The sequence below is a fragment of the Balaenoptera ricei genome, chromosome 8 (genome assembly GCF_028023285.1).
Source record: "Balaenoptera ricei isolate mBalRic1 chromosome 8, mBalRic1.hap2, whole genome shotgun sequence".
Classification (NCBI taxonomy): Eukaryota; Metazoa; Chordata; class Mammalia; order Artiodactyla; family Balaenopteridae; genus Balaenoptera; species Balaenoptera ricei.
In genome coordinates this window covers 100,614,531-100,640,023 of record NC_082646.1, presented here as the reverse complement: position 1 = coordinate 100,640,023, position 25,493 = coordinate 100,614,531, and the positions used below count along the sequence as shown (strand labels likewise).

Sequence of the window (25,493 nt, the reverse complement as noted above, 5' to 3'; positions counted from 1 at the left end):
TCTTCCCAAAATTTCATGGGCAGCTTCTGCCCTGCACCACTGGAGAATGTGGTGGAGTAGCCTGTACCCTGCAACCACACACTCCTGCAAGAGTTTCTGTACCTCTCAGTGCCCACAGACAACAGTGGGGCAAACACAGTGGATATTTTCTTGGCACCACTAATGCACAAATCCATGAATAAAGAGTCCCCTTGCTGGGGGGAGGGGCAAGATAGGGGTAGGGGAATAAGAGGTATGAACTTTTATGTATAAAATAAATAAGCTACAAAGATATATTGTACAACACAGGGAATATAGCCAATATTTTATAATAACTATAAATAGAGCATAACCTTTTTTTTTTTTTTTAAATTTATTTATTTATTTATTTATGGCTGTGTTGGGTCTTCGTTTCTGTGCAAGGGCTTTCTCTAGTTGTGGCAAGCGGGGACCACTCTTCATCGCGGTGCGCGGGCCTCTCACTATCGCGGCCTCTCTTGTTGCGGAGCACAAGCTCCAGACGCACAGGCTCAGTAGTTGTGGCTCACAGGCCCAGTTGCTCCACGGCATGTGGGATCTTCCCAGACCAGGGCTCGAACCCGTGTCCCCTGCATTAGCAGGCAGATTCTTAACCACTGCGCCACCAGGGAAGCCCGAGCATAACCTTTAAAAATTGTGAATCACTGTGTTGTACACTTGTAACATATAATATTGTATATCAACTACACTTCAAAAAAAAAAAAAAAGTCAGGGACTTCCCTGGTGGCACAGTGGTTAAGAATCCGCCTGCCAAGGCAGGGGACACGGGTTTGATCCCTGGTCTGGGAAGATTCCACATGCCTCAGAGCAACTAAGCCTGTGTGCCACAACTACTGAGCTTGCGCTCTAGAGCCCACAAGCCACAACTACTGAAGCCCGCGCGCCCTGGAGCCCGTGCTCCACGACAAGGGAAGCCAACGCAATGAGAAGCACGTGCACCACAACGAAAAGTAGCTGCCGCTCTCTGCAACTAGAGAAAGCCCGTGCACAGCAATCAAGACCCAATGCAGGGGCTTCCCTGGTGGCGCAGTGGTTGAGAGTCTGCCTGCCAATGCAGGGGACACGGGTTCCCTGGTCTGGGAAGATCCCACATGCCGCGGAGCAGCTAGGCCCGTGAGCCACAATTACTGAGCCTGCGCGTCTGGAGCCTGTGCTCCGCAACAAGAGAGGCCGCGATAATGAGAGGCCCGCGCACCGCGATGAAGAGTGGCCCCCACTTGCTGCAACTAGAGAAAGCCCTCGCACAGAAACGAAGACCCAACACAGCCATAAAAAAAAAAAAAAAAAAAAAAAAAAAAGACCCAATGCAGCCAAAAATTAATTAATTAATTATTTAAAAAATCAGAAAAAAATGTCCCCTTGCTAAATGGTCTCTATGGTTAGATATCAAAATTTCTGGATTTAGTTAGAATCAAGTTGTAAGTTTCTTTTAACTCTAAAAGCTACAATTTGGTATTATATTTCCATGTGCCAAGCTGGGTAGGCATATCATTTCATTCAATTCTCACAAGAACAGTATGAAGTAGACATTACTATACTCATTTGTTTAAGGTTCAAAGAAGTGTGACCTGCCTAAGGTCACACAGTTAATAATTGGTAGAAGTGAAATTTGGACCAGGTCAATTGGACTCCAAAGTCCAGGCTCCCTCCTGCTCTGTAAACTGCCTCTCTAGCACCATGCTGAATCCAGGACAATATTAATTAAAACTAACATTTGTATTTCAATATACAGTTTTTAAAAATCTTATCCTATGCACAATTTCACTTAACGCTCAATAATAATCCTGAGAGGCAGGTAGTAGTGTTATCCTTAGATTTAGATACAAAAATTGAAAACTGAATAAGATAAAATGACTTCTGACTCATTTTGATACGAAAGAGAGCCAAGATTGAAATGCAAGTCTCCACTCGCACTTTATTCTCTGCACCAGGCTCTGCCTAAGCGTTGATATAGAACATGTGAGCTGGGACTGAAGGGTTGAGGACAATGCCATTTTCTTTTTGCCTCTAATAACCTGTAGCCTGGTAATCACTGAAGTAATTGTTCATTTATGCAATAAATATTTATTGAGCACTTAGTATGTGCCAGGCACTGAACATACAAGGAACAGAGGCTGTCCCGGCTCCTGGATTCACGGGGTTTACATTCTGGTGGAGGAGACAAAAAAATAAATTTCAGACAATGATAAGTGTTTCAAGACTATGGAGTAGGAAATAAAGGGGAGGTAAGTTTAAATAAACGCCCGAGAAGGCGTCTCTGAGAAGTTAACATTAACTGAATGAATGAGTGCATGTATAGCAGCCCCCTGATGGATTCATTTTTCAAACTTATCTAGTTTTGTTGGCCAGTAGATTGTTCATGATTCTGATGCTGAATACTCTTTGGAGCTTATGTTGCTGATGCCAAAAGGGCAAGGGCAGTGGCGAAGAACATCGACGAATCCTTTCCAATTCATTTCACTCCTCTGACCTTGCCTTTGCCGCCAGGGTCACTCCCCACCGCCACGCCCATTCTTCTGCCCCCGGATGCTTCCAGCCTGCGCAAGCGCAGGAGAAACTGCTGTTCCTAGTGGAGGGCGCGGATTCCACCCCAAAACGCATGCGCCCCGGGCCCGCAAGCCCCGCCCCGACCTCTGCGCCCGCTCGCGAGCCCTTGCCAATTCTCGGGGCGGGGACTGCGCGGGGAGGCGCGCGCCGGTGCGTGCGTGCTCCGGCGCCGCGGGCGGGCCAGTGAAGCCGGCGGCCCTGGCACGTGATCTCGGATCGGCGTGGTAGCTTGGTGGCTCCGTCTGTCTGTCCGTCCGCGGGTGCCATCATGGCGGACGCGGCCAGTCAGGTGCTCCTGGGCTCCGGTCTCACCATCCTGTCCCAGCCGCTCATGTACGTGAAGATGCTCATCCAGGTATGAGTCGTCGCCTTTCCCTTCCTCGCCCGGCGCCCTGTTCGGTCGCCGCTGCCCAAGGCGCCTGAGAACCGGCTCCAACCTTGCGGGCCTTCAGTCTCCTGAGATGCTGCTCCTTCTTTGCTGCCCGCCCCTTCCTTCCCGGCAGGGACGACTTCCACCGCCCGCTGAGCTCCCGCTGCCCGTGGGCCTTCCCGAGGTCTCGCCTCCCAGCCAAGCCGTGAGGTCCGCTCCTTTCCCGGTATCCGGCTGCCGCCCTGCCCTGCCTGATGGCTCCCCTGAACTTTGTTTTCTCTTCCCTGAGGTTGATCCTGGCTGGGCGCCGCCAAGGGCTTGCCAACCTTTCCTTCTCCGCTGCTCTGAAATTAGCATCCTTCTCTCCTCCCCGGCCCCAAACGCAAAACGTGAAATCTGTTGAAGACAAATTTGAAATTCGAGGGGAGCCAACATTTTATTAGCTTTTGTTTTCTCTTTTTTTGTTGCTGTTACTACTGCTCTTCTGTTCTGAGATTTTAGCACCAGATACCCAGAGAAACACAAGGAGTTCATTCAGAAGTGATAATCAAGCGATTGCTGAGTCAAATTTCGGAAGGATCCACTGAACCCTCTTCAACAGCAGCCCATGTGGCTCATGACAGTGAAAATCACATGTCAGAGTGATGTGAAATCAGTTCAGCTGAAAGTTTTATCGAGTTTAAGTATATATGTTAGTTTCTAATATACTGTGAAATAATTCTTAAATGGTATTTTATATTCACAGGCAAGTTCACCCGGTTATAGTTGACAATAGACCATTAGGTAGTATTGTTCAGTTGCCTTTCTGAATTTCCCTGTGACGGGCAGGTCATTCATTTTTTTTAACTTTCGTTGAGCGTTGACGTAATTACATCATGCATAGTACCAAGGATAGAACCCCTGTCCTCACCATCTGCCTTTCTGTCAAAAATATGCAAGACACTAGGGAAGGCCTCATTTCTTATTTTTGAGTTAATGATACTAATCCATATCATGTGTTGCTGAGTTGACCGTTGTGGATTCAGAACCTATATGTAAAAAAACTATTGTAAAATAAGTTGTTTAAGTTAAGAACAAAGGGAATTCCCTGGAGGTTCAGTGGTCAGGTAGGACTCCACGCTTTCACTGCTGAAGGCCCAGGTTTAATCCCTCATCTGGGAACTAAGATCCCCTCAAGCCACTAGAGGTGGCCAAAAAATGAAAGAAAGAAAGAAAGAACAAAATCTTTGAAATGTATTGTGACATCTAAAACAGAATTGGCACATTTGTAGCTAGATAATATCTGAGGTAAAAGCATTTTGCAGTAAATCTGATATAAGCCCATTACTCAGTCCTTATCCAGGAGGCAAGGTTTTCTAATGACATTCAGAGCTCTTGCCTCAAAAACTCCTTAATCCTGATTGCACAACATGCTTGTGTTGCCAAGTGTCTCAGGGGTTTTGGTGAAATTCCCAAATACTCAGTTTTAAAAATAGTTGTACAGTGACACTTTCAGGAGTTCTTTAATTGAACAGGTTGAGAATCACAGCAGGAGAGTCAAAACCATGTCCGACAACGTTCATTCTCTCAAGTATCCCTTTGGCACTAAAGAGTCTGAATATATTGTAGAAATAAAATGATGACATTAATTCTAAAATGACTCATTAGATTGTTCATGACAGTCTGCTCCTTTAACATGGACTTAGCTTGTAATTATTTCCCAAATGAATTATCCCCAGCTGTATCTGCATTTGCCTTTTGAGTGGTTTGTTTTGCTAGCCAAATATGAAGTTGATGCTGGCTTAGTCTTCTCACTTCGTCCAAATATTTAAAATGTGCTTGAATTTCTTTAGAAAATATTTTTGAGCGTCCTCAGTAAACTGTAGCATTGTTAACACAAAAATTCCCTTATTCTATTTTCAGATTGATACCAGTCTATCTCAGCTACATGGTTTACTTTGTAGAATTTGAACCAAAAGAAAACTTGGACTTTATTGAAACCAGTCTTAAACAAGTGACAAAATTAAAAAAAAAAAAAAAAAAACACCACAACTGACAAGAATGATACTTCATCACTGTCTTGGAAAATATACACTGCATTTTAACTTGTGTTAAAAATTATAACTCTAAATTTGTTCTTTATTCAAGACCTTGCAACCCAGGCATTCCTGGGAATGTTGCTTAGTATTGATATAGTCTCTTGTTTCTAAAGGTGGGATATGAGCCTCTTCCTCCAACAATAGGACGAAATATTTTTGGGCGGCAAGTTTGTCAGCTTCCAGGTCTCTTTTGTTATGGTAAGTGTCTTTGATTTATTTGGAATTGGAGGACATTGAAGGGTGTGATAGGAGTTACTGAAAAAATATATAGAAAGCATGTTTCCTTGAAATTTCTATGTAACCATTACTTTCAACTAGAATGTAAATCTCCGACTTGTGTTCTTAGCTCAGCACATTGCAAGCATCGATGGGAAGCGTGGGTTGTTCACAGGCTTAACTCCAAGACTGTGTTCAGGGGTCCTTGGAACTGTGGTCCATGGTAAAGTTTTACAGGTAAGAAGAAAATCAATCCATCTTCCCATAGATTTAGATAACCTTTTTTTTTTTTTTGACATCTTTATTGGAGTATAATTGCTTTACAATGGTGGGTTAGTTTCTGCTTTATAATAAAGTGAATCAGCTATACATATATCCCCATATCTCCTCCCTCTTGGGTCTCCCTTCCATCCTCCCTATCCCACCCCTCTAGGTGGTCACAAAGCACAGAGCTAGATAACCTTTTTTTTTTTTTTTTAATTTATTCATTTATTTTTGGCTGCATTGGGTCTTAGTTGCTGCGCGTGGGCTTTTCTCTAGTTGCGGCGAGTGGGGACTACTCTTCATTGTGGTGCGCGGGCTTCTCCTTGCGGTGGCTTCTCTGGTTGTGGAGTACGGGCTCTAGGCGCACGGGCTTCAGTAGTCGTGGCTTGCGGGCTCTAGAGTGCAGGCTCAGTAGTTGTGGCGCATGGGCTTAGTTGCTCTACAGCATGTGGGACCTTCCCGGACCAGGGCTCGAACCCATGTCCCCTGCATTGGCGGGCGGATTCTCAACCACTGCGCCACCAGAGAAGCCCTAGATAACCTTTTACGTACAGTTTGTTTTACTGATCAAGAGCAGTTTCAAAGATATACGTCTTTACATCCATGGCCCTTCTTCCTCTTGAAAAACATTTACTTGAAATACCCATTCTTAATTCTTTCCTGGGAAGCAAGGAGAATTTGTATAAAATGAAGTAATTGATTTTTTTTTTTTTTTTTTTTTTTTAAATTTTATTTATTTATTTATATTTATTTATGGCTGTGTTGGGTCTTCGTTTCTGTGCTAGGGCTTTCTCCAGTTGTGGCAAGCGGGGGCCACTCTTCATCGCGGTGCGCGGGCCCCTCACCATCGCGGCCTCTCTTGTTGCGGAGCACAGGCTCCAGACGCGCAGGCTCAGTAATTGTGGCTCACGGGCCCAGCTGCTCCGTGGCATGTGGGATCTTCCGGGACCAGGGCTCGAACCCATGTCCCCTGCATTGGCGGGCGGATTCTCAACCACTGCGCCACCAGAGAAGCCCTAGATAACCTTTTACGTACAGTTTGTTTTACTGATCAAGAGCAGTTTCAAAGATATACGTCTTTACATCCATGGCCCTTCTTCCTCTTGAAAAACATTTACTTGAAATACCCATTCTTAATTCTTTCCTGGGAAGCAAGGAGAATTTGTATAAAATGAAGTAATTGATTTTGATCTACGCAAGCTTCTTCCTCTGGACCAGTTGTTCTGAGCAGAAATTAAGTACACTCATTTGAGCTCCTGTGTAGTTCATTTTATTTCTTTGAAGGAGGAAGGAAGCTGGTTAAAACATACATTTCTTTCTCATGTTATTTTCCTCTTATTCCTAGTGTTACTCCTAGTAAATGTTTTCTGTTACAAACTTTTTTTTTTTTAAACTTAACAAGATAAACGTTAAAGTCAGGATAGTGTTTATTTGTGACTGTTTATTTCAGTAGTACTCAGTCCAGGGAATTCCCTGGCAGTGCAGTAGTTAGGATTCCACACTTCCACTGCAGAGGGCATGGGATCGATCCCTGGTCAGGGTACTGGGATCTCACACTCTGCAAGGCTCAGCCAAAAAAAACCACTGCCAATAGTACTTGGTACAATCCTCCATGTATTTTTTAAGGCTTTAATGTTGCCCCAGTTCTACTTTTTTATCATTTGATGAGCAAATCGTGGTTTTGTTAATCAGTTTCATGATCTGATTGGCTTAGGTTTTAAATTCTCTTCAGACTTTGTTGAATTGAGTTGGAGAGCTTTTCCAGTTAGTTCCTCACATGGGAGCAGTTTTGTTATTCATTGTACTTACTCTTGTCATCATGCGTGTGGACTGAATGTTAGAAGCAGCATTTTGGGTGGCCCATGGGTCAGAGTGATGGAGTTTTAATGGGCCAATGTTTTTGGTGGATTGATTACTACTCTCCTTTCCAGCCACACTGTACTTTGGCTCAGTGAAAGCATTCCTGTTACCTAAATGAGGTTTAGATTTTCATGTGGGAAAGTAGTTGTCATCTAGTTCAAAGAGGTTTATGTATAGACCAAGAGTGAAATTACTACTTGAGATCAAGTTCCTTTATGTAAAGGAAAAGTAAGACAAACTTGAGGTAACCAAGTACCTGGAATATGTGTTTCACATGTAGCCAAATGAAATAGAACAGGGTATTGGTACTATACTTAGTATCAAAAGCAACTAATCAATCAAGAAGAAAGACCAATTCAGGTCTTTCTGAACAAGAAAGAGTTCTGTATATCTGAACAAGAATTAAATTGAAATCTCTTCAGAATAATGTAGAAGAGACAGGTTGAAAATTTTATTAATGGAGTGAAAACCAAAGTCTAGAAATGAGTGAGGATTTTTTAAAACTCCTGAAACTGTTAGAATTAATTCTTGTCAAAGACCTGGAATTTGACCCAAAACCATCATTTTGCTTAATCATGTTGTTTGTTCTCTTTCCTCTGATTTTATTTTTAAAATGTAATTCTTTTTGTAAAAGACAGTGTTCTCTATTTTTTAAATCTGGTTATGACTAGGAGGTCAGTCGTCTGGTTCTTGTATTTCACCTAGCCCATCTTCTATTTCTGAAATATCCCACAAATAATATTTCCTCTTCCAGTGCAGTCTGAGCTCTGGCAGTTTCATGTTCTCTTCTCCAAAAGAAAAAAGCATCTTCTTTTGTGGGAGTGAGGTGGTTTCAGCTATTCAGACTTAGCACCAATTCTCTGTTCTTTGTACAGTGAAGAAAAGCATCTTGCCCTAATTTGGTATTGGACCTGCTTTTCCCATGAAAAAGCCCTGAGGCTTTTTCCATAGCCTTCGTCCTAAGCTATGTTTTGTGTTTTTTGGGTTTTTTAAATTTATTTTATTTTTGTCTGCGTTGGGTCTTTGTTGCTGCACACAGGTTTTCTCTAGTTGCGGTGAGCAGGGGCTACTCTTCGTTGTGGTGCGCAAGCTTCTCATTGTGGTGGCTTCCCTTGTTGCAGAGCACCGGCTCTAGGTGCGCAGGCTTCAGTAGTTGTGGCACACGGGCTCAGTAGTTGTGGCACGTGGGCTCAGTAGTTGTGGCGCGTGGGCTCAGTAGTTGTGGCTTGGGGGCTCTAGAGCACGGGCTCAGTAGTTGTGGTGCATGGGCTTAGTTGCTCCGCAGCATGTGGGATCTTCCTGGACTGGGGCTTGAACCTGTGTCCCCTGCACTGGCAGGCAGATTCTTAACCATTGCGCCGGCAGGGAAGCCCCTAAGCTATGTTTTTATCAATTTATTTTCTGTTATATGTGTGTGTTTAGTAAATAATGTTCTTGGATTTGGATCGTGTGTTTTCATTGTCATTTCTCTCTAGGTATTTTTTGATTTCCTCTTTGATTTCTTCAATGATCTCTTGGTTATTTAGTAACGTATTGTTTAGTCTCCATGTGTTTGTGTTTTTTACGTTTTTTTCCCTGTAATTGATTTCTAACCGCATAGCGTTGTGGTCAGAAAAGATGCTTGATATGATTTCAATTTTCTTAAGTTTACTGAGGCTTGATTTGTGACCCAAGATGTGATCTATCCTGGAGAATGTTCCACGCGCACTTGAGAAGAAAGTGTAATCTGCTGTTTTTGGATGGAATGTCCTATAAATATCAATTAAATCTATCTGGTCTATTGTGTCATTTAAAGCTTCTGTTTCCTTATTAATTTTCTATTTGGTTGATCTGTCCATTGGTGTAAGTGAGGTGTTAAAAGTCCCCCACTATTATTGTGTTAACTGTCGATTTCCTCTTTTATAGCTGTTAGCAGTTGCCTTATCTATTGAGTTGCTCCTGTGTTGGGTGCATATATATTTATGATTGTTATATCTTCTTCTTGGATTGATCCCTTGATCATTATGCAGTTTCCTTCCTTGTCTCTTGTAACATTCTTTAATTTAAAGTCTATTTTATCTGATATGAGTATTGCTACTCCAGCTTTCTTTTGATTTCCATTTGTATGGAATATCTTTTTCCATCCCCTCACTTTCAGTCTGTATGTGTCCCTAGGTCTGAAGTGGGTCTCTTGTAGACAGCATATATATACAGGTCTTGTTTTTGTATTCATTCAGCCAGTCTGTGTCTTTTGGTTGGAGCATTTAATCCATTTACATTTAAGGTAATTATCAATATGTATGTTCCTGTTACCATTTTCTTAATTGTCTTGGGTTTGTTTTTGTAGGTCCTTTTCTTCTCTTGTGTTTCCCAGTTAGAGAAGTTCCTTTAGCATTTGTTGTAGAGCTGGTTTGGTGGTGCTGAATCCTCTTAGCTTTTGCTTGTCTGTAAAGCTTTTGATTTCTCCATCAAATCTGAATGAGATCCTTGCCGGGTAGAGTAATCTTGGTTGTAGGTTCTTCCCTTTCATCACTTTAAATATGTCATGCCACTCCCTTCTGGCTTGTAGAGTTTCTGCTGAGAAATCAGCTGTTAACCTTATGAGAGTTCCTTTGTATGTTATTTGTCATTTTTCCTCATTCTATGAGGCCACCATCACCCTGATACCAAAAGCAGACAGAGATACTACAAAAAAAGAAAATTACAGACCAATATCACTGATGAATATAGATGCAAAAATCCTCAACAAAATACTAGCAGACAGAATCCAACAACACATTAAAAGGATCATACACCATGAGCAAGTGGATTTATCCCAGGATGCAAGGATTCTTCAATATACGCAAATCAGTGTGATACACCATATTAACAAACTGAAGAAGAAAAACCATATGATCATCTCAAAAGATACAGAAAAACCTTTTGACAAAATTCAACACCCATTTATGATAAAAATTCTCCAGAAAGTGGGCATATAGGGAACCTACCTCAACATAATAAAGGCCATATACAACAAACCCACAGCCAACATCATTCACAATGGTGAAAAACTGAAAGCATTTCCTCTAAGATCAGGAACAAGGCAAGGATATCCATTCTCACCACTGCTGTTCAACATAGATTTGGAAGTCCTAGGCACAGCAATCAGAGAAGAAAAAGAAATAAAAGGAATACAAATTGGAGAAGAAGAAGTAAACCTGTCAATGTTTGAAGATGACATGATACTATACGTAGAGAATCCTAAGGATGCCACCAGAAAACTACTAGAGCTAATCAGTGAATTTGGTAAAGTTGCAGGATACAAAATTAATGCACAGAAATCTCTTGCATTCCTATACACTAATGATGAAAAATCTGAAAGAGAAATTAAGGAAACACTCCCATTTACCATTGCAGCAAAAAGAATAAAATAACCAGGAATAAACCTACCTAGGGAGACAAAAGTCCTGTATGCAGAAAACTATAAGACACTGATGAAAGAAATTAAAGATGATACAAACAGATGGAGAGACACACCATGTTCTTGGATTGGAAGAATCAATATTGTGAAAATGACTATGCTACCCAAAGCAATCTACAGTTTCAGTGCAATCCCTATCAAATTACCAATGGCATTTTTTACAGAACTAGAACAAAAAATCTTAAAATTTGTATGGAGACACAAAAGACCCCGAATAGCCAAAGCAATCTTGAGGGAAAAAAACAGAGCTGGAGGAATCAGAGTCCCTGACTTCAGACTATACTACAAAGCTACAGTAATGAAGACAATAAGGTATTGACACAAAAACAGAAATATAGATCAATGGAACAGGATAGAAAGCCCAGAGATAAACCCACGCACTTATGGTCAACTAATCTATGACAAAGGAGGCAAGGATATACAATGGAAAAAAGACTGTCTCTTCAATAAGTGATGCTGGGAAAACTGGACAGCTACATGTAAAAGAATGAAATCAGAATACTCCCTAACACCATACACAAAAATAAACTCAAAATGGATTTGAGACCTAAATGTAAGACTGGACACTATAAAACTCTTAGAGGAAAACATAGGAGGAACACTCTTTGACATAAATCACAGCAAGATCTTTTTTGATCCACCTCCTGGAGTAATGGAAATAAAAACAGAAATAAACAAATGGGACCTAATGAAACTTAAAATCTTTTGCAAAGCAAAGGAAACTATAAACGACGAAAAGACAACCCTCAGAATAGGAGAAAATATTTGCCAATGAAGCAACGTACAAAGGATTAATCTCCAAAATATATAAACAGCTCATGCAGCTCAATATTAAAAAAGCAACCCAATCCAAAAATGGCCAGAAGACCTAAATAGACATTTCTCCAAAGAAGACATACAGATGGCCAAGAAGCACAGGAAAAACTGCTCAACATCACTAATTATTAGAGAAATGCAAATCAAAACTACAGTGAGGTATCACCTCACACCGGTTAGAATGGGCATCATGAGAAAATCTACAAAGAACAAAGGCTGGAGAGGGTGTGGAGAAAAGGGAACCCTCTTGCACTGTTGGTGGGAATGTAAAGTGATACAGCCACTAGGGAGAACAGTATGGAGGTTCCTTAAAAAACTAAAAATAGAATTACCATATGACCCAGCAATCCCACTACTGGGCATATACCCAGAGAAAACCATAATTCGAAAAGACACATGCACCCCAATGTTCATTGCAGCACTATTTACAATAGCCAGGTCATGGAAGAAACCTAAATGCCCATCGATAGACGAATGGATAAAGAAGATGTAGTACATATATACAATGGAGTATTACTCAGCCATAAAAAGGAATGAAATTGGGTCATTTGTAGAGACGTGGACGAATCTAGAAATTGTCATACAGAGTGAAGTAAGTCAGAAAGAGGAAAACAAATATCGTATATTAATGCATGTATGTGGAACCTAGAAAAATGGTCCAGATGAACCAGTTTGCAGGCAGAATTTGAGACACAGATATAGAGAACAAACATATGGACACCAAGGAGGGAAAGAGGCGGGGCCGGGGGGTGGTGGTGTGATGAATTGGGAGATTGGGATTTACATATATATATACTAATATGTATAAAATGGATAAGTAATAAGAACCTGCTGTATAAAAATAAATAAATGAAATTCAAATAAATAAATAAAAATAATGTTCTTGGATTTTTGCTTTGCTTTGTTTTCCTTTTTCTTCTTTTTTTTTAAATTTATTTATTTATTTTTGACTGTGTTGGGTCTTTGTTGCTGTGCGGGCTTTCTCTAGTTGCGGTGAGCAGGGGCTTCTCTTCGTTGTGGTGCGCGGGCCTCTCATCGTGGTGGCTTCTGTTGTTGCAGAGCACGGGCTCCAGGGCTCACGGGCCTCAGTAGTTGTGGCACGCGGGCTCAGCAGTTGTGGCTCGTGGACTCTAGAGCGTGGGCTCAGTAGTTGTGGCGCATGGGCTTAGTTGCTCCGCGGCATGTGGGATCTTCCCGGACCAGGGCTCGAACCCGTGTCCCCTGCATTGGCAGGCAGATTCTCAACCACTGCGCCACCAGGGCAGCCCCTCCTTTTTCTTCTTTTAGATAAGTACTTTTATGAGCTGATCAATCAGTATGTTAAACTTAGCAACAAGATCATCTTAGACACTTATTTCCAAGTGTTAATTAGAAGTAGAAATTAATTGGAGATTTACAGCCAAAAAAATCAACTATTTTAATTTCTGCCAATCAATAGAATTTTCATTTTATGTTCTGTCTCAATAACACTATGATAGCCCTAATCATCCTTTCCTTTTCTCTTCCTTTGTAGCATTACCAGGAGTGTGACAAGGCTGAGGTATGTTGGAGCCGATTTCTATGCCTGAGTCTATTTTCCCTGCAAGCTACTGTTGCTCTTTGGTCCTCTTTAGGAAAAGGGACAAGCAGTCAGCTTTTCTTTCATCGTAGAGAGTGTTGTTATACGGGGTGGCCACCAGTTTGAACAGTTCTATTTAAAACCATCAACATATCTATCTTCTTTCATTTTGATTTCCAGGAGTCAGGATCTGGAAATGTACAGAAAGAAGTTTCATCTTCCTTTGACCGAGTTATCAAGGAGGTAAGATGATTATGATTTCTCTAAATCAGAGCAAGCTGGCAGTTGTGGAATCAGGATCATCAGGCCTGTATGTTCAGTGTCTGTTCCAAACAAAATTAAACTTTCAATTTAATATGGGCTTTACTGCATGTAGAACATAAAGAGAGAAAAAAACATTGCTTGCTGTTTGGAATTTCAAGGAAACATAATTTGCCCACTCATCTTTAAACTTGAGGAGGTACTGAAACCTCTTATAATAGAGTTGGAAATCTCTGGCCCAAAAGTATTAAAATAGTGGCCAGGGCCTTTGTGTGTTGGATATTATATATCCAGAAATGCTTTTACAACATTATTCTGACTTTAAGATGTCCTTATCGTCCATTTCCCACTCCTGTCTTCTACCATTGGAGTTTGTTGCATGCCTGACTTAATAATACTCTTTTATTTCTAGTCTTTACATTACCTAATTGTCTATAGAGATGTCACAATTTTTCATTGAAAGCTGCCTTCTAAAGTATATATCACTGAACAAACATCACTATAGGTCAAGATGTCAGATGAGTCAACTTTGTTTTTTGTAAATTTTCATGAAGTGATTTTATTTAAAAGTAGAGATGCATGTATTAATGTGTTTTATATTTTCTTAACTTTATTTAGTTCATCGTAAGGCTCGTAGAACTACCATTAGAGTAGGGGTGAGAGATCTCTTAACTAAATGAAGATAATGTTTAAATGCAAAAACGAACGACGGACCTACTATATTTACAGCCTACCTCCAAGTATTGTGATTGAATTTTTTACTAACCTCTTTACTGAGTCCTGGACAAGAAAGATAAACTAGGGTAAATATAGAGCTCTAAGATACTGCACAGTTACAGGGCTCTGGTCGAAAAACAGATGAACGTCATTGTGTTCTCCTTGAGACGTTGGTACAGATTAAATAGAGCCTGACATTTGTCTAGTGTAGATATTAGAGTATCAGAGTCTCTGAAATCACTCACAATGAGAGAGCAATTTAATAGTCTAAATACAGGCCTCATAGTTGTTTGTTTGTTTGTTTGAATTTATATTTTTATTTATTTATTTTTAGCTGCATTGGGTCTTCGTTGCTGCGCGCGGGCTTTCTCTAGTTGCAGCGAGTGGGGGCTACTCTTCATTGTGGTTCGCAGGCTTCTCATTGCTGTGGCTTCTCTTGCTGTGGAGCATGGGCTCTAGGCGCTCAGGCTTCAGTAGTTGTGGCATGTGGACTCTGTAGTTGTGGCTCACAGGCTGTAGAGCGCAGGCTCAGTAGTTGTGGTGCACGGGTTTAGTTGCTCCACAACATGTGGGATCTTCCCAGACCAGGGCTCGAACCTGTGTCCCCTGCATTAGCAGGTGGATTCTTAACCACTGTGCCACCAGGGAAGCCCCAAGCCTCATAGTTTTATTCCAGCTAGGTTACTGTTTGCTGGTGACTTTCCCTGTTTCTTTTTTTTGTTTTGTTTTTGTTTTTGTTTTTTTGGCCGCACCCTGCAGCATGTGGGATCTTAGTTCCCGACCAGGGATCAAACCTGCACCCCATGCATTGGAAGCGTGGAGTCTTAACCACTGGACCTCCAGGGAAGTCCCTTTCCCTGTTTCTTTGCTTTTGTTTTTCTCATCTTTAAATTTGAGAAGATAACAGAAACCTGCTTTGCAGAGAAATTTTGAGAAGTAGCTATAACAGTATTGAAATCCATGAGTGAAAGCTGTGCTAGAATGATAGTGTATTATATTGCATCCCATTCAGGCTACTCTTCCTGACTCCAGGAAGGGCAGGAGTGCTCTGTCACTCACTCTCTTATTCTACAGTGTCCACCCACATGACTTCTCTCAGGAATTTGAGTGTCATTTACTTAGATTTCACAAGTGTGTGTTGATTGTTTCTAGACAACTCGAGAGATGATGGCCCGTTCTGCTGCTACTCTCATCACACATCCCTTCCATGGTATGTTTGCAGTTGATAACTGAAATCTGATTTTTTATCTTTCTTTTTTACAAATTTATTTATTTATTTATGTACTTTTGGCTGTGTTGGGTCTTCGTTTCTGTGCAGGGGCTTTCTCTAGTTGTGGCGAGCAGGGGCCACTCTTCATTGCGGTGCGCGGGCCTCTCACTGTCGCGGCCTCTCTTGTTGCGGAGCACAGGCTCCAGACGCGCAGGCTCAGTAGTTGTGGCTCACGGGCCCAGTTGCTCCGCGGCATGTGGGATCTTCCCAGACCAGGGCTCGAACCCGTGTCCCCTGCATTGGCAGGCAGATTCTCAACCACTGCGCCACCAGGGAAGCCCTATCTTTCTTTTATATCACGATCTCTCCTGACTACTTAGATAGGTTGACATGGGAGTTCACTAAAGTGCCTTGCCTGTTTGTTTTTTGTTTGCCTATTTTGGCTTTTATCCAATTTATCCAGATAGCGTAGTGTCTTTAGGTGGGAAAACCTTTTTTTTTTTTTTTTCCCCAGGGCTATTAAAATTTATCTCAATGTAGCTTAAAAATCTTTTCTCTGTGTTCTATAGTGATCACTCTGAGATCTATGGTACAATTCATTGGCAGAGAATCCAAGTACTGGTAAGTGTTTCTGTTTTCAAGTATTCAGGGAGATCTGTTGAAGCCAAAGTATTAGAATAATAATACTTTACATTTTTATGATGCCTTAGAGCTTACAAAACAAATTCATATGTCTTATGTCATTTGATCTACACACAAAAAAACAGTAAAATAGAAGAAAAAAGCCCAGACAGGTTTAGGAGCCTAACCAGGATCTCAGAGTAAGTTGCAGGACCACTGAAGCCAGAATTCACCCTGACTGCATGTGACTACACCCTTAGGTATTAATATCTCCACTTCTATCTCTAAATTCAACTGTCTTTGCAGAGTGAGGGTGGTAGAAAAGGGAGCAGGGGTGGAGGTGTAAGTTTCACCTTGTCAGAAGTGGTAATTGAACATTTTTTTTTGATAGCTGCAAAATAATCTTGACGTATTTCACGTTTCTTTCTTCTGAACCTAGTGGACTTTGTGACTCCATAGCGACTATCTATCGGGAAGAGGGCATCCTAGGGTTTTTTGCGTGAGTAAATTACTGATTTGTGCGTGTGATTGTTGTGTGCGTAGAAAGCTTTAATGAGAACGAGGACATGACTCCTTGTTTAAACCTCGGAGAAAATGTACTCTCTGGGTTTATTTCATGTTAAACTCCATTTAGGCCCATCTGACTTAAATTCTCTTGTAGAGATCCCAAACTTTTGTTCTGCACATCTAAAATGTTTGAAGTGAGGGTGTTTTTTTTTTAACAGATAAATTCATTGAAGTTTCTACCCTTACAGTGAGTTCTCAATTACTATATAGTTGATGAAATGAGGAAAGTTCATTTTTGAAAAATGGAAAATTATCTACCATGTATCTTCCTTATCCTGAGAGAATACGTTTTTGCACTGTATTCATTCCCTTGAATTTACTTTGGAAGAACTTAGGCTACTACCCTTGTTCTTCTGTTAACAACAAAAACCGCATTATTAACCAAATGGTCCTTTTTAATTTTCAGAGTGTTTCCACATAGTTGATTTTATGTTTGAGTATCATAAATACTCTGGGAAGTAGGCAAGACAGCTATTATTATTCTCATTTTAGAGATTAAAAAAAAACTGATGCTCTGGGAAGTTCATTTGCTGCCCGTCACATAGCTGATAAGTGGTAGAAGTGGCATTTAAACGCTGGTCTTCAGTCTGTGAGGTAATGTTTGTCCCACTCTTCCACACTGCCTCACCTCGGTTAACTAGGCCCTGGAAACATGTTTTTTGATGCTCTTCACCTGTATCTGTGTTTGAGCCATTCTCATTTTGTAATTTTTCTCATCTTTTGCCCTGCCAAATTTGAATATCAAGTAGTTTAGCAATAATCATATTTAAGTCTCTTCTCCGAAATAGGCACACTTTTTGCCTCCCTGCTTATAGTTATTAATAGTAAGGTGAGCCATTGGCCATATCTTAGAGGGGTATAGCTGACCTGCATTTTTTAAATGAGAATAAAAGTCATTAGAGATTAGCCTCAAGAACAGTTATATTAACTAGAATGAATTGGTTAGGTTCTCGTATTCAGTGTCTTTTCAGTTCTCTAGAATGTTTTGAAATTAATTCTTTGAGAAGTGTTTATATTGAGTGAATTACCTTTTTACTGATCACATTTCTTGGTGCTTATTTTTATTGTTTCTTCGTGTAGGGGTCTTATTCCTCGCCTCCTAGGTGACATCATTTCTTTGTGGCTCTGTAACTCACTGGCCTACCTCGTCAATACTTATGCACTGGACAGCGGGGTAGGTTGTGCCCTTGATGAGATGTGCTGGTGCTGACTTCATTGTATCCACCTGGCAGCTAGGTTAGCTTTAAAGTAAGATGGCAGTTGGTTATGTGCCAGACTCGTCATTATATAGCTATATATTAATAGTCAAAATTTTAAAGGCTAATGGAATGACCTATGCTGTTTACTATAGAGAGATGCACCTAGAAAGTCCCTAGGGTGTGGCAGAGTGAGCCTAAGAGTCTACCTTTCTCCATGCTGCAAGGAGATCACTTCTTTATTGATGCCTAATGTTAGAGGACACTATGAAGCAGGATAGTTTTATAGTGTATGCAGGTGTTTCATCTAATCTGAAGTGTTAAGGGAACTCCTGTATTGGGCTTTCTAGAAACCTTAGCCTGGGGGCGGGGTGGGGGGTGAGAATCAGCCTTCCCTAAAAGCAGTGTTTCTCCAGCCTCAGCAATTGTATACCTCTTGGAACACAGGCAGCCCCAAAGCATGGTGGGAACTAGGACACACCCGGGCCAGGGGTAGGACTAAAAATCCATGTGCTTGGTTTCTTGAGTACTGAGACTCGTCTTCCCCACAGCATCTGGTACACAGCTAGGTGTATACGGAGGGAGTGACTTGTCCCTCAGTATACCGTCAGTGTTGTTTCCAGGGATTGTCTCAATATTTCTAAGACATCGGAAAAGGTTACCAATCGCATTTCTGTTGTTTTTGAAATCCTGAGGCTATTATATTAGTTCCTACTCCATCCTAGTCTAATATGAACTTGTCTGTTAATGTTGAATCAGGTTGATCATTTTGATCACTGCCTTTTTATGCTTATAATGTTTTATGTTTTCATCCTCTAAATTAATTTTCAAGTTGTCAAAGAAACTAATAATGCAGAGATAGAATATATTGATATGGTTGGGGGCAATTAGCTGTTATATCAGCTTAATTTTCTTACTCGTTCTAATAAAGGCTTTCTTCCTGTTCTAGGTTTCCACCATGAATGAAATGAAGAGTTATTCCCAAGCTGTCACAGGAGTAAGTTTTTAAAAATCCTTTGAGCCTTTTAGGAGTAGGTTTGTTTGTTTGTTTGTTTAATATTTATTTATTTGGCTGTGCCGAGTCTTAGTTGTGGCACGTGGAATCTTCGTTGCGGCATGCAGGATCTTTAGTTGCAGCATGTGGGATCTAGTTCCCTGACCAGGGATCGAACCCAGACCCCTTGTGTTGGGAGCGTGGAGTCTTAGCCACTGGAGCACCAGGGAAGTCCCTTTTTAGGAGTAGTTTTCTTTTCTTCTCTTCCCTTCTCTTTTCTTTTCAATTTCTTTGTCGTCACTGCTTTAAAGCAACCAGCTGTCTCACAGGAGAGTCTCTCAAATTTATTAATATTTTTCAGAGGTAAGAATAACCCAGAGTCCCTGCATCACAGTAACAGTAATAACAAGCCTCCATAATTTGGTGCTGTTTAGCTTTCAGAGGGGGTAAGTGGGCATTTCTCATCACAGATCTGCCCCTGCTTCTCACTGTATCACGCTGAACCTGTATTGGAAAATTCACCCTCTTGAATCATGTGGAGTCTTCCAGTAGTTGACTTTTGAAGTAGTTTCCATTGTCTTTGGAAGGATGTTCATGTTGTCTTGTTTTCTTCAGGGCTATTTTGAAATGCTTATTGTATTTAGTTGTATTTACTTTCAAATGATGAGGTTCAGTTTTATTTGAATGAGGGCTCAATCACAGAATAAGAGAAGCCTTCTGGTCTTTGGTTAAAAGGTTGCATGTAGTGGTATGGTAAGAGGAGGAAACATCTGCAGGCTCAAAAATGTGTAATTTAGTCTCTCCTGGGATACTGAGAAAGCAAAACCGATGTTGGAGTATTTGACCACAGTGGCACTAAGACTAAGGGAGAAGAATAAAGGAGACTAGGAATGAGTTAGTAACTTAGCTGTCTTTTTACTCTTTTACAGTTTTTTGCCAGTATGTTGACGTACCCCTTTGTGCTTGTCTCTAATCTTATGGCTGTCAACAACTGTGGGTAAGTGCCTTGCGTTTCTTGTCTTACTAGTTGGCTACCTGTATGCCTGACAGGTAGGGCAGTCCTGGTAGAAATTTGGGGAGGATAGTACAGTTGGTGCTGTTAATAGATTTCCTAATTTTTTTCTCTGTCTGCCCCATGTACCAGCAGTCCCATCAATTTATATTATAAGCAGCCACTTCATATCCTTTTTTGGAAGAGAGAAGGGCACAAATAATATTTCTCAAGCATTTATAAATAATGTGCACTTGCCAGTAGTCTAGGTTCTTTTCTGAAAAGGGTGGGAAAATTACCAAATTGCTCTACTTTCACATTTTTTTTTTTTTTTAATATTTACTTATTGATTGATTGGCTGCGTCAGGTCTTAGCTGCAGCATGCAGGATCTTTCGCTGCAGCACGCAGGCTTAGTTGCCCCGCAGCATGTGGGATCTTAGTTCCCCGACCAGGAATTGAACCAGCGCCCCCCGCACTGCAAGATGGACTCTCAACCACTGGACCACCAGGGAAGTCCCCACAATTTTTTAAAAAAAAACTTTTTTATTTAGTTTTGGCCATGAGGTGCAGCATGCAGGATCTTAGCTCCCTGACCAGGGATCGAACCCATGCCCCCTGCATTGGTAGCGCAGCAGAGTCTTAACCACTGGACCGCCAGGGAAGTCCCTCCTTTGTTTTAAGTCCTTATCCTCTCTTTCAAAAGTTACAAAAAGTATGTCAGGGATTGAATGACAACCTGTACCTGTTTTTCCTCAGGGCTTCATGGAGAAAGTGAGTTTTCAAGTAAGAAAAGTAGGAAATTTGGTTGAAAATGGAAAGTTTCTTGACCTTTCATGTACTGGCTGGGGAAGGGGGTGGGTGTGGTGGTGGACACCACTGATTTCCAGCTTCTAGGTGCCATCTGACTCTACCAGGTTGGACAGAAGTTTTGCCTCGTTTTTTTTTTAATTCAAAAAAAAATTTTTTAGCCACGCTGTGTGGCTTGCAGGATCTCAGTTCCCCAACCAGGGATCAAACCTGCAACCCCTGCAGTGGAAGCGTGGATTCTTTTTTTTTTTTTTTTTTTTTAATATTTACTGATTAACAAATATTTATTGAGTATATATGGTGTACTGCTATAAAGTGAATGGTGTTTTTTTTTTTTAAATTTATTTTATTTTCGGCTGTGTTGGGTCTTTGTTGCTGTGCGCGGGCTTTCTCTAGTTGTGGTGAGCGGGGGCTAGTCTTCGTTGCGGTGCGCGGGCTTCTCTTGTTGCGGAGCATGGGCTCTAGACGCACGGGCTTCAGTAGTTACAGCACGCGGGCTCAGTAGTTGTGGCTCGCGGGCTCTAGAGTGCAGTCTCAGTAGTTGTGATGCATGGGCTTAGTTGCTCTGCAGCATGTGGGATCTTCCTGGACCAGGGCTGGAACCTGTGACCCCTGCATTGGCAGGTGGATTCTTAACCACCGCGCCACCAGGGAATCCCGGAAGCACGGATTCTTAACCACTGGACCACCAGGGAAGTCCCAGAAGTTTTGCCTCTTGATTTATTTCAAAAGTCTGTTCCTCTGGAGTACCTACCACAATATGCCATTATACATGTCATTGTTTTCAAACAAGATATCTAATTGATAGCTGTGTGGAGTTCTGAGCACAGTTACCATATTCTGTTTGTTTTGTGTTTTGTGGAGCAGCTGCCACATTTCGGCCCAGAGCAGGCTTGAAGGATTGGTTAAGTGTGGTGTTGTTGTCTTTGTTGTTGTTTCTATTATTATTTGCACTTTTTGAGAGAGGAAGTGACAAGGCGTTATACCTGAGTAAGAGCATGTAGTCACCACCATTTCACGCCACTGTCCATTGTCATGTTTGGAGTCTTTTGAATACTACTTAGTTTTTAAATTCTCTTTCCCTGCTTTTTAATCGTATAATTACTATGTTCTAGGATTTCATTTGTCCACAAATTTAAGCCTAGATGTTTTAGAAAGTACATAACTGGTTGAAGTTTCTGTTTATGTTATGTTGATTCAAAACCTGAATGTAAGGGAGGGCGGTCCGTTTTGGATGCTCAGTCTTTCACCTGCTCCAATAGAATTTGTTTCTTCAGAACTAAAATTGCTTCTCAGGGAACTTTCCAGGAAGAATGTTTTGACAAAGATTTACTGAGCTCTTGAGAGAATGTTTCATAAATGTTGACTTCCGTAGCTAACCTTTTATTCTATTTCAGGCTTGCTGGTGGATGCCCTCCCTACTCCCCAGTGTATTCTTCTTGGATAGATTGCTGGTGCCTGCTGCAAAAAGAGGTACTTCTCTCTCATTCTCTCTCTCCCTCCCGCTTTCCCTCCCTCCCTCTCCCCTCCTCGTATTTTATTTTGTTTTGTTTTTGTTTGTTTTCTTAAATGTCTCTGGAATCCCAGGTTAATTCTTGTAGGTTATCCTTTAGTTACCAATTAATGTACCCTTTTTAGTGTTCCATATGTCACTCTGGCATAGTAATAAAATGTGCTGTTTGGAAATCAGGAGAGGTAGTGAAGAATTAAGAATTCCTAGATGTGATCTGGGAGCCATTTGGGTGATCACATTCAAATTGCAAATAAGGTCTGGGTAGACAGTTATCCTGGTTGTTAAAATGATGCCCTTGATTTCAGATTATTTTTTCCAACCTCACCTTTTTGTAACTTTTCAGAATCTCCTAATATATTCAGGTGTTTTCCTACAGTATTTAGAGAAGCTGAGAAATAAAAAGTTATTTATTTATGACATTATTTGTCACAATATTGTTGAAAGGGCTGATCTCTTACTTCCAGAGTCATGTTAGTGGATGATTTTGTCCAGACTCCAATTTATTGTTTGTTATTGCTGTGAGGTGTAGGTCATCTCCAACCAAAAATTCTTGATGAATCTAGGCAGAGCTTTATTAGGAACCAAAATGATAAATGGCTGTGGGCTAAATTTAACATGGAATCACTAAAATGGCCATCAGTTGAAAGCTGTTTTTGAATGGGAAGCACTTTTTAAAGGATTGTAGAAGAAATTGTATGAGGAAACTCTTTGTTGCATTATATGATAGCACTGGTGACACATACGAGAAAGGCCTTTGTTCACAGGGCTCAGGCTTCCCAGCCTGAACGCAAAGGCCTAAGTGCTGCTGGGGGGGCTCTTGCTCAGCATGCCCAACAAGCCCTTCTGTGAACCCAGGCCAGGACACCTGGATGGTTGCCAGACAGACCTAACATGAACATTCTGGGTTTCATTCTGAGTTTTACGTTCTCGGTTGGGCAATCTCCTTTTGTGGTCCCCATTTAAAAGGAAAGGTGGCCCTTCTTTCCCCACTTCCTAACCAGCCCCCTGCTATAGGAAGAAAGCAACTAGAAAATTATTAGGGTATCAGACACCTTACCTAGGGAACGGTTAGTCCTTTAAATGCTCAAGACAACAGCAAATCTTAATTGAACACTTACTGTATATGAGGCATTATGCAAGGAGTTTTTCATGTATCAGCTCACGTAACCCTCAGAACAGCCGTGTGAGGATAGGTACCGTTCTTTATCATCCCACCTCACATATGAAGAAACGGGGACTTTGAACGGTTAAATAATACCAATTATGTAACCCAAGGTCACACAGCCAGTGTTTGGGAGCGCAGGATCTACATGCAGGTTGTCTAACTTCAGAGTCTACTCATTTAAACTCACAACATTACTACTTTAATTATAAGATTTTATAAGTACTCCTTAGAGATCTACCATTCCATTCAAAACAAATAAAAGCTGGCACAGGGACTTCCCTGGCGGTCCAGTGGTTAAGACTCCACACTTCCACTGCAGGGGGCTCAGGTTCAATCCCTGGTCAGGGACCTAAGATCCCACGTGCCACACGGTCAAAAAAACAAACAAACAAACAAAAGCTGGGACTTAACTGCGTGATAGGACTGTTCTCAACACTTTATATGAATTGACTCATTTGATAATCCAGTTAGCTAGCAAGTGGCAGAGCCAGAATCCAAACTGGGAATTCTGTCTAAATAGGTAAGTAATACTTGCCTTTATCCGTGTGTCAGAATTGTAGTTAGTTCCACAAACGCTCAGCTTAAGTCAGAGAACACACATTGCTGCTCTGTGGTGATAGTCCCGGTTTCATCCTGGTCATTTTAGTCATGTTTCTCAGAAATATGTCCAGTTGTCTCTGCTGATTTGGACTGGCTGACCTCATTTTCACACTAGACTTTATTTGTATTTATCATTTTTTTTTTTTCCAGGGAAATATGAGCCGAGGAAATAGCTTGTTTTTCCGGAAGGTCCCCTTTGGGAAGACTTATTGTTGTGACCTGAGAATGTTAATTTGAAGATGTGGGGCAGGGACAGTGACATTTCTATAGTCCCAGATGCACAGAATTATGGGAGAGAATGTTGATTTCTATACAGTGTGGCACGCTTTTTTAATAATCATTTAACCTTGGGAAAATGGAGGTGTTTGGTGTCTGCCTTTTTCTGTTCTTTTTTCCAGCACAACATAATTTACCACTGATATTCCCCCTTTAGTTATTCTGAAACATTTTTACTCCAGATTATTTTACTTAAAGAAGGAAGTTGCTTTTACCTAAAGGTACAGGCAGGCTGTCATGCAATTTGAGTCTTAGTTTAAGGCTTTGTAAAATGAAGAGTACAATCCTGTGAAGAAAGAGAAATAATTCTGTGAAACTTAAGAAAATTAATAAGGCAAATGATATGGGAGGTTATAAGTTACCTTTTCTTTAGTAGACCTTAAAAACTCAGCAGCATCCACCAGAATCTGTCTCCCAGTATATTCTTCTAAGCACATTTAATTAACCCTGTCTCTCATACTTCAAAGAAAGGACAATACACTGCTAATCTACCCTAGAAAATCTCTGCATGAGGCATCCATGCCTTCAGTCTATTATTGCAAAGCAATAAATTGTGTTGCCAACAACAACAAAAAAAGGACAGTTAGAATAAGCAAGATTTGGAAAGGAAGCATAATGGCTTTTTTTTCCCAAAAGAAATTCTTATTATCATATAAAATATGAAAAGCAAATACTGCGGCATTAGTCCCCTTCTCTAAGAGCTAAGTCTTTGCCAATCCCTAAATTACATCATTATACAGTTCTAATTGTATATAATCTTTTGTGCTGCTGTTTTTTATTTTGTTTGCTTTTTGTTGTTGCAGAAGGTGAGTAGTTTGTTTTTCATTCCTAATGACACACTTGGAAGGTATACTTGTAACTTCACGTCTGGTAATGCAGACGTAAGTCCACAGGATTCTTAGGATATTGACCACCTCGCATGTCATACCCTCAGTTAGGCATGGTAGCATTCATAGGAGGGGGAAAAGATCATTTTAGAAGGGAATAAATTTCCACTCAAGCATAAAGATCTTATTTACTCAGGTCTTTTAAAAGCAGGTTAAAATGCTCTAAAATGAGAAAGCATTTGGTTTCACTTACTTAAATCCACTGGGTTGTTGCCAAATGAATAAGCACTGAATTTGCTGTTTCTCAGAAGAATTTGCTACTTCCCTATCAAAGCTGCAGCACCCACAATATTAGAGTGGGCATGCAGGGTCTCCTCCCTCCCCCGGGGTTTAGGAATGTAGCCTGAAGCTCCTGAGTAGCTTACCTTGAAATGTCTTTGATGTCTCTTTGTCTCAAAAAGGAATGTAAATTTTATATTCTATTCAATATTATCTGCATTTGTTTTAATATAAAAATGTTTTGCATTACCTACTTTTTTTCCCAAAAAAAATCTTCAAGTAAAGATGATCTAGGAAAATGT

At 40.9% G+C, this 25,493-nt stretch overlaps 1 protein-coding gene across 2 annotated transcripts; it reads left to right on the top strand.

Moving 5' to 3' along the window:
• Nucleotides 1-2,621: 2,621 nt before the first annotated feature.
• On the top strand, nt 2,622-25,493 carry MTCH2 (mitochondrial carrier 2). 2 transcript variants are annotated; one of them, XM_059931602.1, is made up of 13 exons: nt 2,622-2,920; nt 5,127-5,211; nt 5,360-5,466; nt 13,122-13,148; nt 13,347-13,409; nt 15,297-15,354; nt 15,924-15,975; nt 16,367-16,474; nt 17,623-17,716; nt 18,688-18,735; nt 19,662-19,729; nt 21,929-22,004; nt 23,960-25,493. In XM_059931602.1, the coding sequence occupies exons 1-13, from the start codon at nt 2,834-2,836 to the stop codon at nt 24,044-24,046; spliced, it is 960 nt and encodes a 319-aa protein (XP_059787585.1). In that variant the 5' UTR covers nt 2,622-2,833; the 3' UTR covers nt 24,047-25,493. The 2 variants fall into 2 exon arrangements, with proteins under 2 accessions (XP_059787585.1, XP_059787586.1); XM_059931603.1 differs by having other exon boundaries at nt 2,624-2,920; nt 16,415-16,474.